Source organism: Thrips palmi, unplaced genomic scaffold, assembly GCF_012932325.1.
Source record: "Thrips palmi isolate BJ-2018 unplaced genomic scaffold, TpBJ-2018v1 HiC_scaffold_18, whole genome shotgun sequence".
In the NCBI taxonomy this organism is placed as follows: Eukaryota; Metazoa; Arthropoda; class Insecta; order Thysanoptera; family Thripidae; genus Thrips; species Thrips palmi.
Window position 1 is genome coordinate 16,173,912 of NW_023144627.1, and position 23,275 is coordinate 16,197,186.

Below are 23,275 nucleotides of genomic sequence, written 5' to 3' on the forward strand. Positions count from 1 at the left end.
CCGAATACATAACAGAGCATCAATGTCTTGTATGTCCCACCAAGGTGTTCATTGTTAATCGAAACCAGTATCCAGGATACCCATTTCAAAACATTTCAAATTACCAGTATTACCAGTAAAATGCATACAATGAAGCAAACGAGAAACAGACCGCGCAGATTAATGGAAGACCTCTTTTTGGATGATGTGTCTAGTGTAGCCTCAGCCTGTGGACTGCGGGTTGGGCTTTCCCTGGAACTCCCTGGAACGCCTGATTGATAGGCAACCCATTTGACAGCTGTGTGAGGTCGGTTGCCGAGAATAGCGACTGCTGGCCCATTGGTCGTCTGCTCCCGGCACGAGGCACGGGACTGGCACGATAAGACGTCTGGGAAAGAAATTTACTTTATCTGGAAATGCAGCAGCGGGTTTCGCGATGCTTTCAATGATTGCACGAAGAAAGGGCAGACTGTGAGCGACGTGAATACGAGCAAATAAAAGGAAGGTGAACGGGATAGAAAAAGAACAAAACAACTTGCTGCAGATTGCTTTTGTAACCACAGCCCACTGCTGCCCTCTTCTGTTGATTTGTTTAAGCTTTTCGTAAACATCAAAATACAATTACGCAGGTAGGATATTTCGAAATCAAACAGTAATCTGTTAGGATTCTGTCACTTTTGTTGTCAAAGTACTCTCAAATTAATATCAAGAAAATTTACCAGGTACGGTTCAATCGATTCGTTGGTTGTGCAAAGCACCACTATCTCAAGTTCATATCATCATGGATGTTTCATTCCTTATTTTGGGTCTTGCTGACTTGTGCCTCGCGTTATGATTTTGTTAATTCATTTTAAGGAGAAGTCCTCGTTAAAACAGAAGGTTTTTTGTGTTTTTCTTTGTCATTAGCCACATTCTGTTTTTGATCAATGTAGGAGTAGGTTATGTCACCTTGTTTATTGTACTTCAATGTCAGCCTTGCACCGCTGTCTGCTTGGCAATAGGACCATAACCTCTGATTGTCTGCAAGATTCCTCACTGCAATTTTTTTTTTCTCCAAAAATTTAGATGGTTTAGCAAAGATGTTATCTTTGTTTAGAGGGGCTCATTCTACTTTTTCTCAAAGTTAATTTCACCTTCATTGTCATTAGTTGTATGTAAATCTGTCACATACACTAAACTGATCTTTTGGAGGACAACAATCCTGTCTGAAACTTCCACTGTCAAATTCATCTTCCACTGTTTCAGGAGGAACCAGGCATATTTGCGCCAAGTGATATACCAGCTCAAGCATGAGCAGTGTCCAGTGCCGCATAGTTACAGCGGGAAAGCTTGTAACCAGAAGTTGTCGTGTAAATCATGGTAAGACTCTCTGAATGTCTTTTGCAGAACTTCAATCTGTTAACTCTCAACTGTTCTTTCTTCTATGACTCTTAGTGATGTGATTTTTTACAAAAATCTCCTTTTACCTTTCAGGTTCAATCTGTTTGACCCAGCATCGATCGGCCTCCCAAGCAGCAGCAAGTGTTTCCGCTGCCTTAAATGTTTCAAATGCATCAATCCTTCGCAGTGCCCCTTGCTCCCCTGTCCGCTGTGTTACCACTGGATTGAGTTCAACTCGTCTGGAACACAGCAGTGCTGGGCCAGGAGATGGGTCCAAGAAACCATCGGGTAGTGGCAATAGCTCAAACTCAGCCACAACTACATCATCATCATCGAGCAGTGGCAAAGATGGTGGTAACCAGCTGTGTTGTCCTAAGTGTGGAGATCCATGCACACATGTGGAAACATTTGTGTGTAAGTATCAAAATGTTTAAATGTACTTACAATGCAGTGTTCAATATTTTAATTATATTTTTAATGCCTTTTTTTCCCTTTTTCTTTGTCCTTAGCTTCAACCAGATTTGTGAAGTGTGAGAAATGTCACCATTTCTTTGTAGTTCTATCAGAACTGGATTCAAAAAAGACATTGAAGGAGCAGCAAGGAATGCGAGAGGACACAAAAACAGGTGTTTCAAGGAAGCCCCCTCCTCCTCCCAAAAAGGTTTGTTATGCCTTAGATTTGGTAAAAGACATTCTATTATCAAGTAATCAGGTACAGGCACTCTTTCAATAGCTAGGATTTCATAACTATTTTTCATTAACTGGACTTCCCTTCTTTCTTAGATATTTGCCTATTTAGACAAGCATGTTGTTGGTCAGGAACACGCTAAAAAAGTTTTAAGTGTTGCTGTATACAATCATTATAAAAGAATTTACAACAACATTCCTGTTGGGAGTCAGCGCAGTGATGCTGCTGCTTTGGAACAGTCTCCACATCAAAATTCTATGAACCACAGAGGTAATTTAATCTGCAATTAAAAAAAAAAAAAAAAGTTGAGGGTGGTGGAGGACATTTGGTTCACCCAATTTATTTAAAATGCTCTATTCCAGACCTGCTTCATATAAGTGGTGTTGGCTCATCCTCTTTTGGTATGGGCTTCCAGCAGCAGCCTCCTCCCCAAGAGTCTGAGCCAAAGAAAAGTCAAAATTCAAGCGCAAATAGTGGATCTGATATATTGGACAGTAATTCTCATGACCTGCGTTTGGAGAAAAGCAACATTTTGTTGCTTGGTCCCACTGGATCAGGTATATTAAAAGTTTGTGGCGTTAAATATTTGTTTTGATTGTTGTCAACTGGACCAGCTACCTAAAACTGTTTTTGTTTTTTCCTCATTTTTAAAATTTTAGGAAAAACACTCTTGGCCCAGACAATTGCACAGTGCTTGGATGTTCCCTTTGCAATTTGTGACTGCACAACACTTACTCAAGCTGGATATGTAGGAGAAGATATTGAAAGTGTTATTGCCAAATTACTTCAGGATGCTAACTACAGTGTTGAACGAGCTCAAATGGGTAAGATGATGAAAAATAGACTTCTTGACAAAATAATCAATTCCAAATTGTCTACCTAGTATTATGCTCGTCATTATTTTTGTCAGTACTCTATGTTAAAATTTTCTTATCTTAAACCCTATTTTATTTCTGTAGGCATAGTGTTCCTGGACGAGGTAGACAAAATTGGAGCTGTCCCTGGTATTCATCAGCTACGAGATGTTGGTGGTGAAGGTGTTCAGCAGGGTATGCTGAAGGTAACAGTACTTTCATCTATGTCAATGTGTTTTTACCCCCCACATTTGTAACCTCCATTCTAAAAACTGTATTGTCTTTTCTAGATGTTGGAAGGAACTATTGTGAATGTACCCGAAAGGAATTCCCCTCGTAAACTGAGAGGAGAAACCGTTCAAGTTGATACAACTAATATTCTATTTGTAGCATCAGGAGCATACAATGGTCTTGATAGGTTGATTAGCCGCAGGAAGAATGAAAAAGTGAGTGTGTGTTTATGTGCATGTACGTTGTATTGAAAAAATATTTTAATTTCATAATGTTGCTCTTTAGTATTTGGGCTTTGGTATCCCTGCAACCGAATCACCTGGGAGGAGAGCTGCTTCCCTGGCTGATGTTGCAAATCAAAGTGCTGCTACATCTGCTGAGGAGGATAACCAAGAGAGAGATGCGTACCTGAGACAAGTAGAAGCCCGCGACTTGATTGAGTTTGGCATGATTCCAGTAAATTTATTTCTGTTGTTTACTCTTTTTCTCCCTTGTGTTTTGAAGGACAATTGTGTTTTATGTGTGCGTTTTTTAGGAATTTGTCGGTCGTTTCCCTGTATTAGTGGCTTTCCATTCTCTAAGCCAACAATTACTCGTCCGTATATTGACTGAACCTCGAAATGCTATGGTTCCCCAGTATCAGATGCTCTTTGGTAAGAATTATTTGTCTTATTTCTTAGACACCGATTAAAACTTGTCCTCTCTTAAGATTTTCTTAGCAACTAAATTGATACAATAAATTAAAACTTCTAGGCATGGACAAGGTCGATTTGACTTTCACACCAGATGCACTCAAAGCCATCGCCAAACTTGCTATGGAGCGTAAGACAGGAGCGCGAGGGTTGCGAGCTATCATGGTCTGTAAATAAATCAATGCTGATTAGTCATGACTATAATTTTCCCCAATCTAACCTGGAGATATTCTTGACCCATGTAGGAAACCCTTCTTCTTGAACCAATGTTCGAAATTCCTGGATCTGATGTTATCAGTGTGCATATAACAGAAGATGTGGTTTTCGGCAAGAGTGAGCCGATGTATATCAGGGGCAAACCAGTAAGTTAAACTCTAATCTTTCCTACTTTTTCTCATTTTTTTTCTTTTATTTTATACTGTGATTTGTTTATTCATTTTAAGATAAGAGCAACTGAAAATGCTAAAGAAATGTTTTTATGTATGTCTCTTGTGTTTTTTGGTTCAGCGTATGCTCCTATGTTTATAGGTATCTCAGGATGACGAGGAGCGAGATGTGGATGTGCAGGCTCAGGCTCGAGCTGAGGCCAAATAACCCACCCATCTGTGTCTGTGTCTGCCTATTATGCAGGAGTCGAGTGGTGTTCCAGGGGAGCGCTCCTTTGGAGTCACCTCCACTTCTTCGTGCAGCAAGCGCGTTTGAAGCCGATGGGTGAGACACAAGGTGTTAGGGTGAGGTGCCTTGACTTCGTCTCTAAATTGTGGGTTTTCCTCTGTGATATGTGTAGCATGAATACAGGCAATGGTTCCTTTAGCTTACATTAACCCTCTAGGGTTGCTGACATCTATGGAAAGGAAAGCTTTCTGTCAGTTCAATTATGCAAATAGGTATCATAATATGGAATTAATGACTACAGTTTTTAAAAATGAAATACAGGATATACTTAAGTGTGAGGCGGCTACTATGGCTTGATCTCTAGTGCAATTAGAATAATCTTTTCCTACTTAGCATCAAGGCTTATATTGTTTGTTAGAAGATGTGTGCATAAAATTTGTATTTGTGTTGGGGACATGAGCATCAGGAGAGGATACAAAAAGGAAGATACCGGTACCTTAATCATGTTCCCCTCAAAAACTAACAGTTACTGGCAAATCAGTCCAGTATGTATATTCTTCCTATCCTTTCCTTTTTTTCTTTGTATAATAGGAAGCAATTGTTTTGTTTGACTATTATTTAATAAGTTTTACTAATCATTAAACTTTGGAGAAAGACTTATGTTAAACATGCTAAGGGTACAGGAAGTTCGTGCATGCTTCAGTTGTGGTGATGGAGTATATCTAAGTGGTAAATAATAATAAACCACAATAATTATTTGTTAGAGATGGGATGCAATTAATGTCAACCTTTTTTTTCCTCCTTGGGACAAACTGTCACCCTGTTTGGAAATACTTGACCTTTTTATTTGATCAGACTTTGAAACATTTTTATTAGCTACACCCAGTTTTGACATTTAATAAGTAGACAGCCTGTCAATTGGGCCCTTAAAAGTGCAAAAACTTTGTATCTTTATCATGTTTTGACATTTCTGATGTAAAGTCAAGAACAATGAATTGTTATATTCTATCTTTCTACTAGGACAAAAAATTATGATGGTGGAGAAAATAAACTTTGAACTCAAATACACTGAAAATTGTATGAACTAATAGTGTGTTTTGTAATGCTACCAAGTTCCCAATGATCATTTCATTTTCAAGAGTTGTTGTGTAGCTACCTGAGTACGGTACATTTTTATCTGCTGAAAATAATTAACTTGATGTGAGTGCAGCGCTTAATTGCAGTTAGTAAATATGATTCCATCTATGTCATGTAAGATTCTAATTTCAATTTGTAAATAAATCCATACAACTCAATACAATTTTGATGCCATGAAATAAACTTATGACTGACCGACAGGTTCCCAGGCAGGAGGCTCTGTGCACTGTGGTCAAATCTTGCTAGGACGCGATTTGAGGCTCGGAGGCGGTGAGGGGTAGAGGCCTATATACTTCGTACGGCCTATATACGAAGTATTTAGGCCTCTAGTGAGGGGTGGAGGGGGAGGCTGACGACCCAGGGCGCCTGTGAAGTAGCGAGTAGGCAGTCCCGCAAAGCACGCCTGGGTGGCGGGCTGGCCTACCCTCTGATCCGCAGGCGCCAAGAGAGGGATGAACTGACCAAAAGCACCGCTCTTAAACAAAGTTAGAAAAAAATGTTTCTCAGAAACTGGGCATAAAAGAACACCCAAGATGAGAGTCGCCAAGCAGGCGATGGCCTCAACTGCAGTGCATGATGATCTCTATGCAAACCGGGTGCCTCGCCGACCGCTCGGGATGGCGTTTCGGTTTTTACTGTCCCCCATTATACGCGCATAGCTATGGTAGACTCTCCGCGACTCTGTCGCTGTGGCGTGTTTGAAAAACGAAAAGCTAGCATACGCGTACACCGCACAGGCGTAGTACAGCTCTCGGCCTCATTTCACACAACGAATGGCGAGCGAAGCAAGGACTGCGAAAATTAATAACACAGCTGTCAGGACACTGCTATTAAGAATAAGAAGTGGGAACTTGTCCGGACCAAACGAGTTAATTCCAACCGCCGGAAACGGCGGGGCTTGAACCCAAGGACTCGTCTCCGAGCGTGTCGCGTAGAGTGAAGCTAGAGCGAAGCCATAACAGCGCGGGTTGCCTGCTCTCTAGTCCGCCGGGTCTAGGTCATTGAGATCGAGTAGTTCGATCCTGAAGCGAGTTTCCAACTTGCAGGCGACCGTGCATCCACGCGGAGGCCACAACGTGTCAAGTCGTGGTGACCGTGACGTGACCCCCACCCCCCCTGGTGGGTAGGCAATCCACCGCCTGCAAGGAGGCAAACAAAGCGGATCCCGGGTGCGCAAAGCATGGCGCCTTGCAGCTAATTTTTAAGCCGACTCTTGACTTATAAGGCGAACCAACAACAGCCGATGGAGGTAGAGGGGGGAAGTGGGGGAGGGGGTCTGTCTTCGGTGACGCTCGAGTGAAAAAAAACAACAAAAGTATCGCAACGAAGAGCGCGATTTTCGAGGCTCGTGTCCGCAGCGGCCGCAGCGCAGACCCACGGCGCTGCGCCTTCGCGCCGCCGGCGTCCCGGGCGGCCGGGGAAGCCTCCGGGCTCCAGCAGAAGCTCCTGCAGTGCCTCAAGCTCCTGCCAGCCGAGCGGGTCCTGGAAAATCGTGGAGGGTCCTCGAGTTCAAGCAGTTCTTCTGTGAGCTGCTCTCGGAGTAGTCCCAGAAAGGGCGGGAGCAGAGCAAGCATAGCAAGTGGTGACTGGAGGCACCCGATGTAGTCATCCGCCCTTTCCCCGTCTCCTCGACACAAGTAAGTTCAAAACAGACCCGTCAAATTTTTGTCGTCCAGAAAACTGTGGAACGAGCTGACAAGGCCCACTCGGCGGAGGATAGGATTCTGTATGCAGTCCGGCCCACCCAACCGTGGACTCCGTTTGCCAATTTTACAACAACAAAAAATATGAAACTTTAAAAGGGATTTATTTTTGGACTTTGAACGTCTTTACGTTCCAAGTGAGGCGTCGACCCTCAGGTCATTGACATGTCGTTGCTGCCTCACACACAACTGACGGCAAACCCGTTCGGGTCGGCGGGAGTTCGTGTCTTTTGGAATGATCTCACGACTGACAGATCGTAAATTTTTACTTTTCAAACAGGAAAGTTTTAACAGTGACGCAGTCCTTGAACCAGGGTCCTTGGTCTTGCAGCACGGCCGTGACCGAACAAAAGTCGTAAAATCAACCGCAAGCAAGTGAGAATGAAACCGATGGCGGCGTTTCAGTTCGATTTCATTTCTGGCCAAACGGTTTACAATGCCAATAACACGGTGTTGCTGCCTCAGACCGGAAGACTACACGCAGCGAGGCAGCGAGGCACGGACATGGCGCGCTGGAAGGGGGCATGTTACCTGCTGCTGCTGCTCCTGCTGCTGCCCGCCACGCTGGACACGGTCGACGCCCTGGTCCACGCCGAACGGAGACCAGGTACACAACGCGCCACTGTGCGGACCGGAGTAGTGCTTGCATCACTCTGTCTCTCTCGCACTCGTGGAGGGTGCCGTGAGGAGCAAGAGAGACAGGGCGACGAGGCACTTTTCGGAATGAAGCGACAGTTGCGTATGGGGCACAAGACACTTATTTCGGCCACTGAATTGGCCTCCAGAGTTTCCTCGCGATGCCCGCGACTTGATGGTTCGTCTGGCTCGGGCGATAAGTGGGTTGGCCCAAGGGCTGGCCCTGGACAACGCGTACCGGCCGCACCGGCAGTCCGCCCGCGGCGCGCCGGGGAAGCACTTTAGGGGGACGGTAAGTCAGCAACAAGCTTACACGCCACCCCGTGTGCGTGCCCTTTTGTGCCAACTGAACCCGGTTGCAGCGCGCCCTGGTCGCGGCCAGCGGCTACCCACTGGAGGCCCACGAGGTCCGCACGCCCGACGGCTACTTCCTGAGCGTGTTCCGCATCCCGCGGCCGCGTCGGCCCGTCGTCTTCCTCATGCACGGCCTCATGCTGTCGTCCGCCGACTACTTCACCCTCGGCCGCGGCCGCGCCCTGCGTAAGAGAGAGAAAGAACTCGGCCCATTTCTGTCAGCCACACTGTGGCACAGTGGGCCAGAAGACCGGTGGAGGCGGTCAAAATCGTGGACGCGTTTTGAGCTCCAGAGTCGCTCAATGGGACTCGAGCCGAACGTGTGACCTCACCAATGGATTGCTCTCCGAACGAGGAATCCATTGGTGGGGTCGGGGTCACACGTTTGGTTCGAGTCCCGTTTAGCGACTCTGGAGCTCGAAACGCGTCTAGAGTTTTGGCCGCCTGCGCCGGTCTTGTGGTCCACTGTGAGTGGCTTCCTCGTCGGCAGCGCTGCTGCTGCACGACGCCGGCTTCGACGTGTGGCTGGGCAACGGCCGCGGCAGCATGGAGTCCCGCCGCCACGAGGACAGGCACGCCGACGACCCCGGCTTCTGGGACTTCACCTGGCACGAGATCGGCGTGCTCGACCTGCCGAGCTGCATCGACCACGTGCTGGCCGCCACCAACCAGTCCGCGCTGCACTACGTGGGGCACTCCCAGGTCAGGGCCTCTGTCTCTGTCGCACTCGCGGGGCGTCCCACGGGCCCACGGAGCGTTACCGCCAGCCTTCCGTTCCGGCGTTGCAGGGCACCACGACCTTCTTCGTCATGGGCAGCGAGCGGCCCGAGTACATGGCCAAGGTGAAGGCCTTCGTCGGCTTGGCGCCCGTGGCCTTCGTCAGGGACATCCGCAGTGACCTCATCCGAGTCACCTGCGACCTGGGCGCCCCGGTAAGGCGGCTGGGACCAAGTCCGCGGGGCAGAGAGTTCGGAATTGGAATGAAACTGAACGACCACGTGGCTCGTGTTTCAGGCTTTCCTGAGGCACAGGGGCTTCATGGAGCTGCTCCCCAACCCGCCGTTCATCAGCGCCCTCAAGCAGCTGCTCTGCAGCCCCGGCGCCGCCACGCAGCCCCTCTGCTCCGCGTTCCTGTCCCTCATCTCCGGCTTCTACTCGAAGCAGGTCAACGTGGTGAGTGCTCACTGCAGTCACTCCGTCGGCTGTCTCTCTCGCACCCCTACGGGCCACCCCATTAGTGCGAGAGAGACAGAGCGACACACGTGTGCACACACTGCCGCAGACCATGATGCCGTCCCTCTTCACCAACTTCCCGGGCGGGTCCGCGCTCAAGCAGCTGGAACACTACTGCCAGCAGTTGGCGCTCGAGGAGCTGGACTTCAGGCAGTTCGACCTGAAGGCCCGCGGCAACCTGGCCAGGTACGGGCAGGTGCGGCCGCCGGCCTACAACCTGAGCCGCGTCACGGCGCCCTGCTACCTCATCCACGCGGACAACGACGTGCTGGCCGTGCAGTCGGTAAGCAACGCCAGCAGCATCAAACAAAATCTCTTTCTCAGAAAATATGTAGCCTGTTGAACCTTCCTCGGTGTGCAGAACGTGGAGGCGCTGTCGCAGAGGCTTCCCAACGTCCCACCGGACGGCGTGCGCCTAGTCCGCCTCGCGGAGTTCAACCACCTCGACTTCATCTACGGCCGGGACGCCAAGGAGCTGGTCTACGACCACGTCCTCGCCTACATTGGTCGCCAAGAGAGGCTGCCAACGTGACGTCACCTCCCTCAGGTGCAGCCGAGCGCAAATGCATTCAGACGCCAAGTCGAATCCACTGGTCATGACGTTGATTGGATTTGGACGCACAGAGCATTCCCACGGCTTCCAAAATTTTAAAATGGTGGAGAAGTTGGCAGAGGCGCGGGCGAAGAATAAGATAAGGTCAACCTCTAGTACAACTGATAAAAAGTACGAATTACATGTAAGTATTTAGAGGATATTTTTCCAACTGCTCCATTTGTTCTTGCAAATGTTAAAAAAATATTTAAATAAATTTTGAAGAGAGATGTTGCAACAGCAACTGAGGGAACAGGTGTCAATTATAAAAATAAGATAGTAGGGTGCCAATATTAAATTTTAATCCAGCACAAGCCATTTTTTTCTGTTTTTTTTTTTTTTTTTTTTTGTTATTTTTGATTTTTAAAATGTGATTACAGCATTTGTTCCCATGACATGTTTTGCGGAATACATTATATAATCTTTGTCAGAAGAAGTGATTGATTGAACATGACATAGCCCATATATTACCATGGAGAAGTGATGGATACAAATAATATTTGAGCATTACCAGATGTTAAGAAACAAACACAGATGAAGTACACTTATTAAGCCCCCAGTGTGCTTTGGCCACTCATGACATTGTTGAGTTGTCACCTGCAAACACACATTCTCTTATTTGACATTAAGAATGAGCTAATACAAATATTAAATAGTTGACAGTTAAATTATACAGGAAATACACATATGTACCAAACATTCCAATAGCAAATGAAACATTAGATAATCCAGATACTTTCCATTCACACACCTGAATTCTTTCCTAAGCAAGAGTCCTCATTTCCACCTGTGTCCTGAGTGTCATTGTTTTCAGCATCTGACTTTGAGTTGTGATTAGTTTCAAGCTCTTCAGGAGTACCTTCAACTGCTCTTTTCTTGGCTTGATTGTCCCCGAGTTCTTCATTTTCTGTTGCATTTCCACTAACATTGTTTTTGCGAGATGCATCTAAATGGCTTGACACATTGTCCGCACATGATGCTTTGAGAGTGGTAACTCTTGATTCTAAGTAGTTAAAAAGATAGTCTGCATCTTTTGCACCAGCCTATTGAGTTAAGATAGGATTAACAGATAGCAACAAACTTCATTTAAAGACAAGCTGTCTCTACGAAGGTAAAAATTTCTCACCATAACAAGGAAAACCAGCACTTCTCCACTGACCGCATCCATAGCTGTGAGACGAACACTTTTACTGCTGACTTTCTCTACAACCATGCCTGGCCACAACTAAAAAGGAAATTAGGAAAAACAAAGTAAATAATCAAAGTGATAAATGGGGTTCTCCAATATCATGAGAAATGACCACCAACCTTGGTATTCAGGACTACACGATAGCTGCCTGCTGTGCGCATGATGACTCTTGACTGCTTTTGACCTGATCCTGTCTCTTTGTCATTAAGCCGAAGGTTTCCCCTACCTCTTTCTACCCATGAAGATTTTACTTTGTCAAAGGCAAAGAGCTTACAGTTGATCTAAAAGAAAAAAGTTGTGTTCAGATCACATCTAACAAAACAAGTGCTTTGTGTGTCTAGTAATCAACAAACCTGCAGAATATTTAACTCATCCTCTTCTCCTGTCACAACAGCAACCTCTTCGTATTTTCGTTTGACAGCTCTTGATTCTTCGTATTCCTTAGCTGCTTCACTGAGAGATTTGCTTGGACGTTCAGCACTCCCCTCCCCTCCACTATCCTAAGTTGTACAAAACAATTTTTAAAAAATTAAAGCTTGGCTTAATATAAATTGTGAATTAGCACCAAAGAAAATACCAGTATTCTACAAGAACTTACATTGCTTTTTTCACCTTGTTCCTTCTTTAATACAGATGTGAAAAGGTTCTCTGTGGTGCCGTTGGTTCCTAACAAGCTTGAGCTGGAAGCACCATTCTGGAAAAAGATCAACTTCATCAACACAAATCCACCAAGATTAATCCAAATACCGAAAAGCATTCTCAGCTTCAGCTCACATTAACTGCTTCAGGAACGTCCTTCTTCTCTCCTGAAGATTCCACATTAGCTGTGTCCTGCAATAAAAAAAACACAATTTTTAAAAATTTATTGCTACTAGCTCCTTGAGACTGAACAGAGATACCACATATGAAAATTCCAGGGACTACATACAGAAACTCTCTCATGTAAGTTCTGGCCAAAGACAAATCCAGTGGCAGCAGAAGCAGTAGCTGACTGTGGTGGCGGAGCTGGTGTAACTCTGTTCAACAGACAAAAAAAGATTATCAATGTAAAATTTAAAAAAAAAAAAAATTAAGCAACAACAACAATTACCTGGGTGACGAAGGTGGTAAAGGACTACCCAAGGGAACAAACTTGAGTTGGGATGATGTAGGTTGGGATACTTGGGCTGCAGAAGCGGAGGGCTTCTCTTCACTTGAGGACGGTACTGCTGCCTCCTCTGTAGCTTCCTCATTTTCAGTTGCTATACATAGACAAAAAAGTATTTGAGAATGTATGGGATGTATTTAACATTTATCGTGAGAATAAGTCATAATTCAACAAATGAGAGTAATCACCTTTTGCAAATGGATTGTTTAGGCGAGCTGGTTTGAGAGCAAACGAATACTTGGAGCTGTTTTCACTCACATCTGGGGCAGACCCAAACTTTTCTGGACTTGCCAGCTGAGGAGGGCGAAGAAATGAAGCCCGAAGAGGTGAGGCCCCAAATGAAGCTGGAACATTTAAGTGAAACACTTGTTTAAGTTATAAAGCAACTTTCACTGATAGTGCATCAAAAGAAATACTATACTTACAGGATGGCTTGTCTCCACTCATATTGGAACCAAAGGATGAGAAATATTTATTTGTAGAGGGTCCTGCAGGTCCAAGTAATGGTGCGGCTATAAATGAAAATAATTAAAAAAGAGAATCAGTAAGACAAAATAAAACCATTTACATCAAACCAGTCAGGACACATAAATGAAGTGGATCATACATGAGACAAACTTGCGATGCCTCGGTTGTTTGGGCTCGCTTTCTGATTTTTCTACATTAGATTCAGGGACACCTAAAGGTTTTACTTCAGGAACAAGATCCACTTTTATTGCAGGCACAGAAGGAGACTCTTCATTAGGCAAATCTGAAAGGAGGAATATTAGGGTCAATTAGCTCACTGAACAATACTCCTCAAGTTAGACAACAACGTCTGGCAATTAACATAAAGGTGATAACAAAAATTTGGTGTACAAGAAACACAAATTTAACTGGAAGTGTGAAAACTAAGAGATTCTCTCTTCAGTCAGCTGACATGAAAACACATGCAAGTTGAGACTCCGTAAGAGGAATAGGGCGGGTAGTCCAGGCAGTCCTTGACAGGTTTACAAGCACAGTGGTGCAACTAACCTATCCATGAATGAAGCTCGATTTAGATACAGGAAGCAGTATTATGATAGATAAAGCATATTGAGATTAACCAAAGTCTTAAAAAGGAGTGCTGTTAGATCTTGGGTCAATTTGATTCCGACATAGGTACTGAACACAAGAAAATACCAGCACTTGAACAAGCAGCAGGCCTGGTGTGTGTTTATAACGCCGTATGTAAGGTTTCAAAAATTTATCACCAAGTCATATGGTTTCAATATAAAGAGTGGAACCTCCCCGGACTGCCCCCCGCAACACAAACACGTCAACTGAAAACCTTGCTCGGAGAAATGAACGACTCGTACTCACCGTTCGGCTTGTCGGCCATGATGCTAACCGTACTTTTTTGCTTTTTGACGCTCACCGCAAGAGTAATTTCTCATACCAAACACCTGTGATCCGAACGCGCGATTCCTCATGATCGTGGGAAAATGTCACGGCACTGTTCTGTTACCGTGTTCCGATTATTTACCTAACGAACGAAATGTCAAGCCCCGTCCCGTGTCACTCAAAAACATGTGTGTTGTGTCCGAGCGGCTAGAGGCGTAGAGCGGCGAGTGTTCCGGCCTTTAGTATGTGTGCCAGTGGCCAAGTTTGTGTGCCAGGCCTCGGGTTGCAAAATGTTGTAGGTCGGGACCCTCAGCACAACAGGCAGGTGTAAGAACAGGTTGCTGTGATGGGAACGGTCTAATCATGGAGAAAGCTAAAGCTACTGAACTAAGGATGCTGGGCCTGAGTGTTGCGGACCCTGTTGTGCTCCCCGCGGTCTACGAGTGACTGTGTGCATTTTCCCTGTCCGTGCCCCCGATAGCATAAGGTGAGTTGTGAGTGGCGAGTGTCTTGAGTGCGGCCGTTGTCCGGTACCGTCAGGCCGTCAGGTGATCCACCTCCAGCTTCAGTCTTGTTTCTTCCTCTGTTGGTTTCCAGTTCGAAAAGCAGTTGACATTTCCGCTCGATTCTCCCTTGAGTGCATTCTTTTAGAGTCAAAATTTCCCTCGTCAAACATTCTAGGAAGGTAGCACTCATATTTCTGTTACGATTGTTGCAGTATTCACAATGGAGCATGCCGATTTAGTGGCCGAAATGGCCCATGTGGAGCATTTGACAACCCAAGAAAGGTTGCACCTCGCTCGAAAAAGACGTATCCAGCAACTCAAAGTATGGGCTGCTCGAGAAAAAGACTGGTTGCGACATCAAAAGAAGGGGCGTAACAACGTCAACAAGAAGCTAAAGCACATCTTTTTCAATGACAGTGTTATGCTTTTAGAGGCAGCAGCTAGAAATGATATTGAAGAAGGTATGTTCTTTTCCTCAACAGACATTTACCAGTCTTGCCAGGGTTTCCTGTAATATTGTTCCTCTTTCAGTTGAAAGACTGTTGAAGAAAGGAGTGAATCCTGATTCAACTAATGAAGATGGGCTGACAGCATTGCATCAATGCTGTATTGATGATAATGAACGAATGATGAAACTTTTGCTTGATTATGGGGCAAATGTAAATGCAGAAGACAGTGAGAAATGGACACCCTTGCACGCTGCCGCTACCTGTGGTCATTTGCACCTTGTTCGATATCTTATTAATAGGTGATGACTCAGTTCCAATTTCAAGTCAAGTAACCTTTTCATCATAAACAATATTCTAACATTGTCCTACTTTATCAAACCCATTTTCTATGTTGCATATTTTAGTGGGGCAAATCTTCTAGCAGTGAATGCTGATGGAAACATGCCCTATGATATTTGTGAAGATGAGGCTGCATTAGATCACATAGAAAGTGCAATGGCTGCTCGTGGAGTAACTCAAGAACTTATTGATGATACTCGAGCCGCCACAGAGCTGAAAATGCTGCAGGATCTAGAGCAACATGTAGCTAAGCATGGGACGCAAGGCTTGGAAGACCATGATCACCAGGGAGCCACTCCAGTAAGGATAATCAAAATTCATTACCAGCTGCTCTATCCTGAGTGCTTATTTCTATCACACCCATAACATTTACTCTCTTTTCCAGCTTCACATAGCAGCAGCAAATGGCTATATACGGGTTGTGGAGTTTCTCTTAGATCAGCATGTATCAACTGATGTACGAGATAATGACGATTGGCACCCAGTGCACGCAGCAGCATGTTGGGGACATGTGAGTAATCATCTGCCAGTACATAAATTATTATTCATTATCAATCTGAACAAAAATTTCCTTTTTACATAATTTTATAAATTTGATGAACTGAAAGCCACTGTTCTTTCCAGATGGAAGTATTGGAGCTTCTTGTCCAAAATGGTGCTGATCTCAATGCTAAAACAAAACATGAGGAAACACCTGCTGGTAAGACTACTAGATTTTTAAAAAGATCACTAATAATTTTTTTTATAACCTTAAATTTGGCATTTTTTAAAATCTAAATTTTATTCCACAGATATATGTGAAGATGCAGAACTGCGTGAAAGAATTATTCAACTGAAGAGTGAACAGGAAACAAAGAAAGCAGCTGAAGCTCAACGTAAGCGTGTGAGGCGGTCTCAGTCGAACACTCGTACTCAATCAGTGAGACGCACATCAATACGAGACAAAACACTTACTACCAAGAAGGATGCTCAAGAAGAGGCCAGATTACGTCTTCAAGCTCAAGAGGCAAGCTTATATTTTTCATTGACCAGCCCCATCATATTACTTAAGTATGCAAGGACACCAAATTTTCATTAATTACACATTTTTTGCAGGTTTTCATTGTGCCAGTCGACAATGTAGATGGACCACCTTCATCTACTCCAATGCCTGCGCCGCGCACTTCAAACCAGTCTCCTGGAGCGACTATGGTCCGCCAGCAAGCCCCTGTCCCTGTTCCTGTTGTCTCTCCCTCTCAGACGCCTGTCAGGTCTCCGCCTCAGACGCCTGTCCGATCACCACCCCAAACACCTGTGAGATCACCTCCACAGTCTCCAATGCAGAATCCCGCTTCCATGCCATTGCAGTCCAGTGCTCAAGTCTCCCCGACAGTTGATGACAAAGACAAGCCAAGCCCCACTTCCAGCCCTCCCGGGCGTAGATCTCTACCAGAAGGTAGAGACAATGACTCGCAGGCATCATGTGAGAGCAGCAGTGTAGTACCATCATCACCAACTAATTCACTCGCAGGGTCTCCCGCTCCATTAGGTAAATTTCTGTCATTTGTTAAAAGTGTGCGTGTGCTTTTTAGTTCTTAATTTCCTTCTATTCTCTGTACTGACTTTTTGGTCCTCTTTGTTATTTCAGACCTCCCAGCTGAAGCTGCCTATGTTACAGACACTAATGGGAAGATCAATATTCATGTTTCTGTGACAATCAACGCAGGGACCTTGGCTGATCTCAAGAAACAGAGAGCATCAATTCGTAATGGTACTGTTCAAAGCCACAGTGCTGCTGCAAATGCAGCAGGCTCAAATGGAAATCTGTTGGCTGCTGCTGATGCGGCAGGACTTCCTCCTCCAGGATGTGTAAAACGTTTTGCTGGAAATACAAGTGATGTAGTGGAAGATGCTCGCTCAAGACGATGTTGTATAATATCATAATTATGTATTGTAACTACTTAAAACCGTCTAGTTCAAAAAACTATAATACTCTTGATATGATTATTTTCTCTTCAGGCAAATGTAGTGATATAAAATATCACTAACTGTGTCTTTTCAGTTTTGACTGTGTTCTATTATTATAATTAGTCTTTCTCATCTGTGAGTACAAGAGATTATCACATGCCAGCCGGTGGCTGTTGTAGCTTGTTATTCTACTATGCCCTGAGTTTGTCTATTCTGAATATAGCAAAGACTCAACTTACTCACTTATCAGAAATCGTTAATCACTATTTTAGTATTCACAGGGGAGCTGTACTGAACCTTCCTCGTCCATGCATAATTTACAGTAAATGCTACTTGATGGTTGTTTATCATATGTCAATGGCACAAGTGATGATTGAAGAGTAGCTGAATGCCTTCAATCATGCTCCTTTTATCGTTTTGTGATTCTAGAGTTTTAAAATTCTCAGCCTGCTTTTGGGTAATGTGATTACTAATACTTTGTATTAAAGACATCCTGTCTCTTTATCATGTACTTATTTACAAAAAGTATTTTCTTTGAATGTAATATTTGTATATGTCTTGGTTCTTCCATTGAAGATGGGCACACATGGCTGTATTGTTATACTTAGTTCTTGTTTTTGCTTTGTTGTCCTATTGCATTTGAAATGCAAACTATGTACATAATCAAAGTTCAGCTAACTTTATCAGCAAATCTTGTCATTTTAAAAATGATGGTATCAAATCATTCATATCAACCTCACAAACATCAGTGTTGTGCCTTTACTAATCATTGCTAATTGTAGCCTAAATAGACTTTCTTTATAAACCAAACAAATGTATTGTTTGCTAAATCACAGTGACTGTCTAAATAACTCCCTTACCCTTTCTACAGTATGTTGTCAAAAAATTTATTTGCAATTCCCCGGGACAGAGAGTTACTTGTGATACTTCTTTCCTCCAACTTGTGATAAATATGAGTATTGATAAAGGTTTGTAGAAAATTGTAAATCAAGCCATTCAAGTCCCTAAAAGACTGAGATATGCCTTTGTGTTTATGGTGTCATAGTGTTCAAGCAAAACAAGAACTTAAATGATTTTGCCTCTTGCATGAGTTTGATAATCCGTATACCTCCGTATAATCCATATAATTTTCCTCAACTTTGGGTTCGCAATTTGTTATCCAACCCACATTTTCAATGATTTTTAATGTGTTCATGTTAATTAGTGTACATTCCCAAGTTATGTATTTAAAATGTTTATTGAATAGTTGACACGCCCATTGTGGAACTTTTTCTTAGTACTGATTACACCCTTATTTTTCTCCTAATTTTTAAGGACTTCTATTTTTCCTGTTTCAATTTCTAGACTACTAGAAGTGAGTATTATTTATGTGCATTTTGTAGAATTATATGTATAGTAAATTTGTTTTTCAAATTTACTTGGTCTTGTAGGTTGTGCCTTGCTTTGATGAGTTTAACTCCTGTTCAGAACTCTTTATACCTATGTTTCACTCCAGTATGCGATGGTGTACTTTCAATATGTTTCAGTATTCTGTCTGATATGGCCTAAAGTTATTACGTGCTGGAGTGTTATTTTAGCATTGGACTGTTTTGTTAACACATCCATGTACCTAATTCTACTGTTGAACAGTGTGATGGTTAAGTAATGAAAAAATACTCACAACGTGTTCCTTTTCTTCTTTTTTTGTTTGTGCAGAGCAATCTGCGTCTGCACTTTAAATTAAGGTTTTGTGGTTCTTGTACCTCTTAACAGGTAGTAAGAGACAGTCCTTGTCGGGTGCGGACATACTCTCAATATTGGTGTGTAGTGAGCAATCAAATAATGAAATCTGTTGTGATGGTTTAAGACATGAATGTGTATATTAATATGTGCCTTATAAACTGAGCGCAAATTAGTAATAATTATTTATGGCCTTCACTTCAACAGTGTACTTTATAATATTTTTTTCTTGACATAAGATGAACGCACTTTGCACTTAAATTATTTTCTTGGCTTGGAGTGTTTTTATCTAAAATGAAGACACTTTATGCGCAGTGACATTTCTTGAGAAAGCTTGATTTATTTGCAAAATATTAAAATTTACATGACAGCTAAACATACATCAATTTCAAAATCAGCAAACCTGCATTGCTGGCCTGAAGTTTGACTCACAAAATCCTGCACTAATCCAGGTTTTTGTGAAATGACAGGTATAATCACTTGTGCAAGCAATTTTCCTCTTCAATTGAAGCATGCATTTCTTCTTCTCCAAGCTTCTTACTGTCATACCCGTGACGGAAAATGCTGTAGTTCTACTTACCCACTATTTTCTAATGGCCCATAGTCTTGTCCCATGGTTTCTGATTAATATGTGGTACATAGTGATAACATACCTACACCTATGGAGTATTGTGTTTAGCTTAATTGTGTAGATATAAGGTTTTGTGATATTTTTAGCCTTTGGGAATATTTTTTGTAGTGTCTAGGTTGTCAATAATTGCACCTGTCAATAAAACGACAATGATACTTATCTGGAATTGTATTTTCAAAAAACCTTTCCCTCCATTTAAATGACTAGAGCTACATAACGACTCACTTTCCAATGTTTAAATTAGTTCCCTCAAACAAACAAAAAAGTTGTTTGGGTGCTGTCGCCTGTGAGGTAGGCAGTCCCGTTAAGCCGGCGTGAGTTTGCCACGCGGCTGCCTATCCCGCACTTTGCAGGCGGCCGGCGCTGCGGTTCCGAATCGGCTCGCTGAAACTCACTATTCCAGAGGCAAATTTCTACCAATTTATTCTCAATAGGTGCAAACACAAACTACTCACGAGTTGACGACACATATTTCATTTCACAAAAATTCGTCCGTCGGTCAAGTGCACCCGTCGCTACTCACCGCACCCACCGTGACCCCACACGAAAAAGAGGTGTGTGTGTGTGTGTGTGTGTGTGTGTGTATATGTGTGTGTGTATGCGTGCGCGCATCGCGTTACGTGACCGGCGAGGGGCGTGGTGGCACGTGGTGGTGGTGGGGCCCACGCGGCGGGGCAGCGGCTACCCGAACAAGCAGCGCCCTCCACGATGCCAAACCCTGCCTGCCGAACGTCCGGACGTCCATATGTAAATGCCGCCAACCGCGCTGGCGGGTCGAAACTGGTCAAAACGTCAAACCCAACCCCTGTTGCCCCCTTTCGACTTGGCGGCTTGGCCTGGAGCTCCAAGTCGTCCCAGCGCCCCCTACAAGGCTGCGTCCCAGATTCCGCGCGCACTCGCCGACCCGCTGCAAGCTGCACCGGCTGCACCGAAACCCGATTCCGGGAGTCGTGTCGGGGCAGAGACTCGTCTCCAGTTTGGCGCGCCTCGTCCCTGGAGGCCGTGCCGGAGGCTGACTCCGAGAGGACCCGCGGCAAGTCCCACAGAGGGTGGCGAGAGAGACGGACTGCTGTTCGGGCGGGGTCGGCGTCCCGGAGGCCTAGCTCCGCTTCGCTCTCTAGCCTAATCCAGGCGCTGCCCGCCGCTGAGCGATGTTGCACCGGTTTGCCGGTTTGAACGGCGAGGCCGGATGTTGCGATTGTTGCGCCGAGACGCCGAGAATGTAGTGCGCATGTCCGCATTCATTCTTCAGTCTTCATGATTCAACGGCCGGTGGGAGGCCACTGGCTGATTTCAAACAATGCATCGTCGCTCTGCCTCTCTCGCTCGCACCCACCCACCCCTACGCGACGCCCCGTGAGTGCGAAAGAGTTGGAGCGACGGAGGGCGGTTCGGAATCAGCCTGCCTGCCAGACAGGTGTCATAAAGGTGCCGAACGACAGACAAACGATGTGCGGGGTGCGTGGCACAGCGTGCACAATCAGAGGCAGGCCGCGCCGCCGCGCCCCGACCTACAGTGGGCCAGAAGACAGGCCGGAGGCGGCGGCCAAAACTCTAGACGCGTTTTGAGCTCCAGAGTCGCTAAACAGGACTCGAAACAGACGTGTGACCCCACCAATGGATTCCTCGTTTGGAGAGCAATCCATTGGTGTGGTCACATGTTCGGTTCGAGTCCCGTTTAGCGACTCTGGAGCTCAAAACGCGTCAGGAGTTTTGGCCGCCTCCTCCGGTCTTCTGGCCCACTGTGCGACACAGTCCCGACCCCGCGCCGAGACGGACAGGCAGACCGACTGGCAGGCCGGAGGCAGGCAGACAGCAGAAGCACAACAAATTCGAAACACACAGGTCTGTGACGTAAACGACTGCCGGCCGTGCCCTGGCCGTGCCGCGCCAGGCGTGGCCACGCGCCTTGCGCGCAGCGCGCTGGAAGTCTGGAAGCACGCTGGAAGTGGAACGCGGTTCTGGAGTGGCAGCATGGGCCGGCATGGGCCGGCATGGGCAGCCCCAGCCCGCTGGAGGCCGCTGGAGGCACACCCAGGTCCTGGCCAGGACCGCCCCCATCGCGACCGCAGGGGTGCGAAATTCAAAACGCGAAACCATAACCTCGCCGGCGCAGCCAGCTTCCTGTCAATTGGCAGGGTTCGGCCTTCCGACGAGAGATGGCGCTGCCTTCGGCTGCCTTGTCGCGGCTATCTGTCGGCAGTGACCAATCACTGTATGATAGTGCGCTGTGCCGCGGCGCTCCACCCTCGTGCATTGTCTATTGTCCAGTGTGTGCGTGCCGCTTTCGGAATGCAACGGAATGGACTGGACGTCCTCCCGACAACAGCAGCCTTCTTCAGCCTCCAAATCGGACAGTTGCAACGGCCAGCCAACAAAATTGAATTTATTTTTGAAAAAGAGGGCAGGCACGGTCGTTTTGGGTCAATTAATTAAATATTCAGGCTGAGTGTGCCGTACCGGGCCAGGTTCTGCGGTGCGGGGGGACGGGGGTACGGGCGGTTCGCACGGTGGGCTGGGACCTTTCGACATCCTTCATTTGCCATCCAGCCTGCAGCCCTGCAGCAGGCGAAGCAAGCGGCACGGTACCTAGTACCCCCCCCCCCCTTCCCCCATCATTCGTACTCGGTTACCTGCCGCCCCTGCCGCTTGAACCACCCCGGCCCAAAATTTGTCCCGCTAAGCTTGTAAGTGCTCTCGTCGCTCTCTCTCGCACTCACAGGGCGTTCCGAAGGGGTGCGAGAGAGAAAGGAGTTCGGGTTCCCGCGCCAGGCACGCATGAACCTACGGCCCCTGGTCCTGCCAGGTGGCCCAGGTGGCTCCTTTGTGTCCCTTTGAGTCGTCGCTCTGTCTCTGTCGCACTCACTGGTCGCGCGCGGGTGCGAGAGAGACAGAGAGACGTGCCGCTCTTCTGAATCACACGTCGGGGCCACAAAGGCCCTCCAAAATCAGCAGTACCGGTATGCGGCCGGAGAGCCGACGACGCAACAACCCCGGGCTGCAGGGTGGCAGGGTGCAGGGCCAGCGGACTCTCTCGCACTCATGTGGCGTCCCGTATAGGTGCGAGAGAGACGGAGCGGCGAGAACGACTCTCGGAATCCGTCTGCAGTTACGCGTCTTTCGTCGCGTCGCGCGAGCCGCACGTGCCAAACTGCCACTCCCGCGGCCCGATCCCGAACAGAGCTTTCGTCGCTGTGCTTCGCTCTGTCTCTGCGGCACTCATGTGTGGCGTCCAGTGACAGAGACAGAGCGACCGTTGGGAGTGCGAACCCGCTGGCGGGCTCGCACTCCGCGGTGCCTGGACGGCAGGACGAGCAGCAGCGTCGTCGCCGCGTCGCCGCGTCGCCATCGCAACATTTGCCCAATCTTTGATTGTGTCGTCCAGCAGGGCCGCTCCCCGTCCAGCCAGCCCGGCCGGCCGTCGTTCGCTTTTCGGTTCATGTGCAATGCGTGGCTCGTGTCTGGCCGGGCCGCCGGCCGGGCTGGCGGGGCTGGCGCGGCGGCCCAAGACCAGGCCCAGACCAGTCGAACCGCGGCCGGCGGGCCCGGCGGGGAGCGCGGGGGGCGGGGGCGGCAGGGCGTGGCGGCGCGAGGCGGCGCGGGTCGCGGGGCCACTTGTCACTTTTGCTTTCGAAGCGCGTACCACGCCCCCCTCTCCTCCCCTCCCTCCCCTCCACCGGACGGCTGGCTGGCTGGCTGGCTGGCTGGCTGGCGCTTGGCGTGCTCCGCGCCCCGCTCCGCGCTTGGCGGCGTGGCGTGGCCCCTGGCTTGGCGCGGCCAGTCTGTTGCAAGTGGCGAGAGGAGCCGCACCGTCTCGCGTTCCGTCCGGCCGTCTCGCCGCCCCCACGGCAGCACCGGCAGCACCGGCACGCACGCCGACGAGACCCCCGAG

The 23,275-nt window shown here is 46.7% G+C and overlaps 4 protein-coding genes across 6 annotated transcripts; 3 read left to right on the forward strand and 1 right to left on the reverse strand.

Annotated features, from left to right (window-relative positions):
* Positions 1–347: 347 nt before the first annotated feature.
* LOC117645014 (ATP-dependent Clp protease ATP-binding subunit clpX-like, mitochondrial) lies at positions 348–5,527 on the forward strand. Of its 2 annotated transcripts, none has more exons than XM_034384885.1 (14): positions 348–701; positions 1,225–1,338; positions 1,453–1,773; positions 1,869–2,020; positions 2,143–2,317; positions 2,410–2,604; positions 2,707–2,871; positions 3,007–3,107; positions 3,192–3,347; positions 3,418–3,588; positions 3,668–3,785; positions 3,886–3,989; positions 4,070–4,186; positions 4,353–5,527. In XM_034384885.1, exons 2-14 carry the CDS (start codon positions 1,269–1,271, stop codon positions 4,416–4,418), a joined length of 1,911 nt encoding a protein of 636 aa, XP_034240776.1. In that variant the 5' UTR covers positions 348–701; positions 1,225–1,268; the 3' UTR covers positions 4,419–5,527. The 2 variants fall into 2 exon arrangements, with proteins under 2 accessions (XP_034240776.1, XP_034240777.1); XM_034384886.1 differs by lacking the exon at positions 348–701 and adding an exon at positions 738–858.
* A 1,430-nt stretch (positions 5,528–6,957) lies between these two features.
* On the forward strand, positions 6,958–10,627 carry LOC117644475 (lipase 3-like). Its single transcript, XM_034383983.1, has 10 exons — positions 6,958–7,213; positions 7,560–7,654; positions 7,745–7,886; positions 8,065–8,207; positions 8,278–8,455; positions 8,760–8,971; positions 9,058–9,201; positions 9,284–9,442; positions 9,552–9,785; positions 9,864–10,627. The coding sequence occupies exons 3-10, from the start codon at positions 7,784–7,786 to the stop codon at positions 10,032–10,034; spliced, it is 1,344 nt and encodes a 447-aa protein (XP_034239874.1). The 5' UTR covers positions 6,958–7,213; positions 7,560–7,654; positions 7,745–7,783; the 3' UTR covers positions 10,035–10,627.
* Positions 10,423–13,926, reverse strand: LOC117644474 (ran-binding protein 3). Of its 2 annotated transcripts, none has more exons than XM_034383981.1 (13): positions 13,772–13,926; positions 13,038–13,181; positions 12,856–12,942; positions 12,619–12,774; positions 12,374–12,524; positions 12,212–12,299; positions 12,058–12,114; positions 11,882–11,977; positions 11,637–11,783; positions 11,403–11,564; positions 11,221–11,319; positions 10,846–11,137; positions 10,423–10,691 (listed from the first exon to the last, which is right to left on the reverse strand). In XM_034383981.1, exons 1-13 carry the CDS (start codon positions 13,788–13,790, stop codon positions 10,669–10,671), a joined length of 1,521 nt encoding a protein of 506 aa, XP_034239872.1. In that variant the 5' UTR covers positions 13,791–13,926; the 3' UTR covers positions 10,423–10,668. The 2 variants fall into 2 exon arrangements, with proteins under 2 accessions (XP_034239872.1, XP_034239873.1); XM_034383982.1 differs by lacking the exon at positions 13,772–13,926 and adding an exon at positions 13,445–13,575.
* A 129-nt stretch (positions 13,927–14,055) lies between these two features.
* LOC117644473 (protein phosphatase 1 regulatory subunit 16A) lies at positions 14,056–19,542 on the forward strand. Its single transcript, XM_034383980.1, has 9 exons — positions 14,056–14,279; positions 14,511–14,759; positions 14,830–15,046; positions 15,152–15,386; positions 15,472–15,597; positions 15,711–15,786; positions 15,878–16,092; positions 16,182–16,614; positions 16,714–19,542. Exons 2-9 carry the CDS (start codon positions 14,519–14,521, stop codon positions 17,007–17,009), a joined length of 1,839 nt encoding a protein of 612 aa, XP_034239871.1. The 5' UTR covers positions 14,056–14,279; positions 14,511–14,518; the 3' UTR covers positions 17,010–19,542.
* Positions 19,543–23,275: the final 3,733 nt, after the last annotated feature.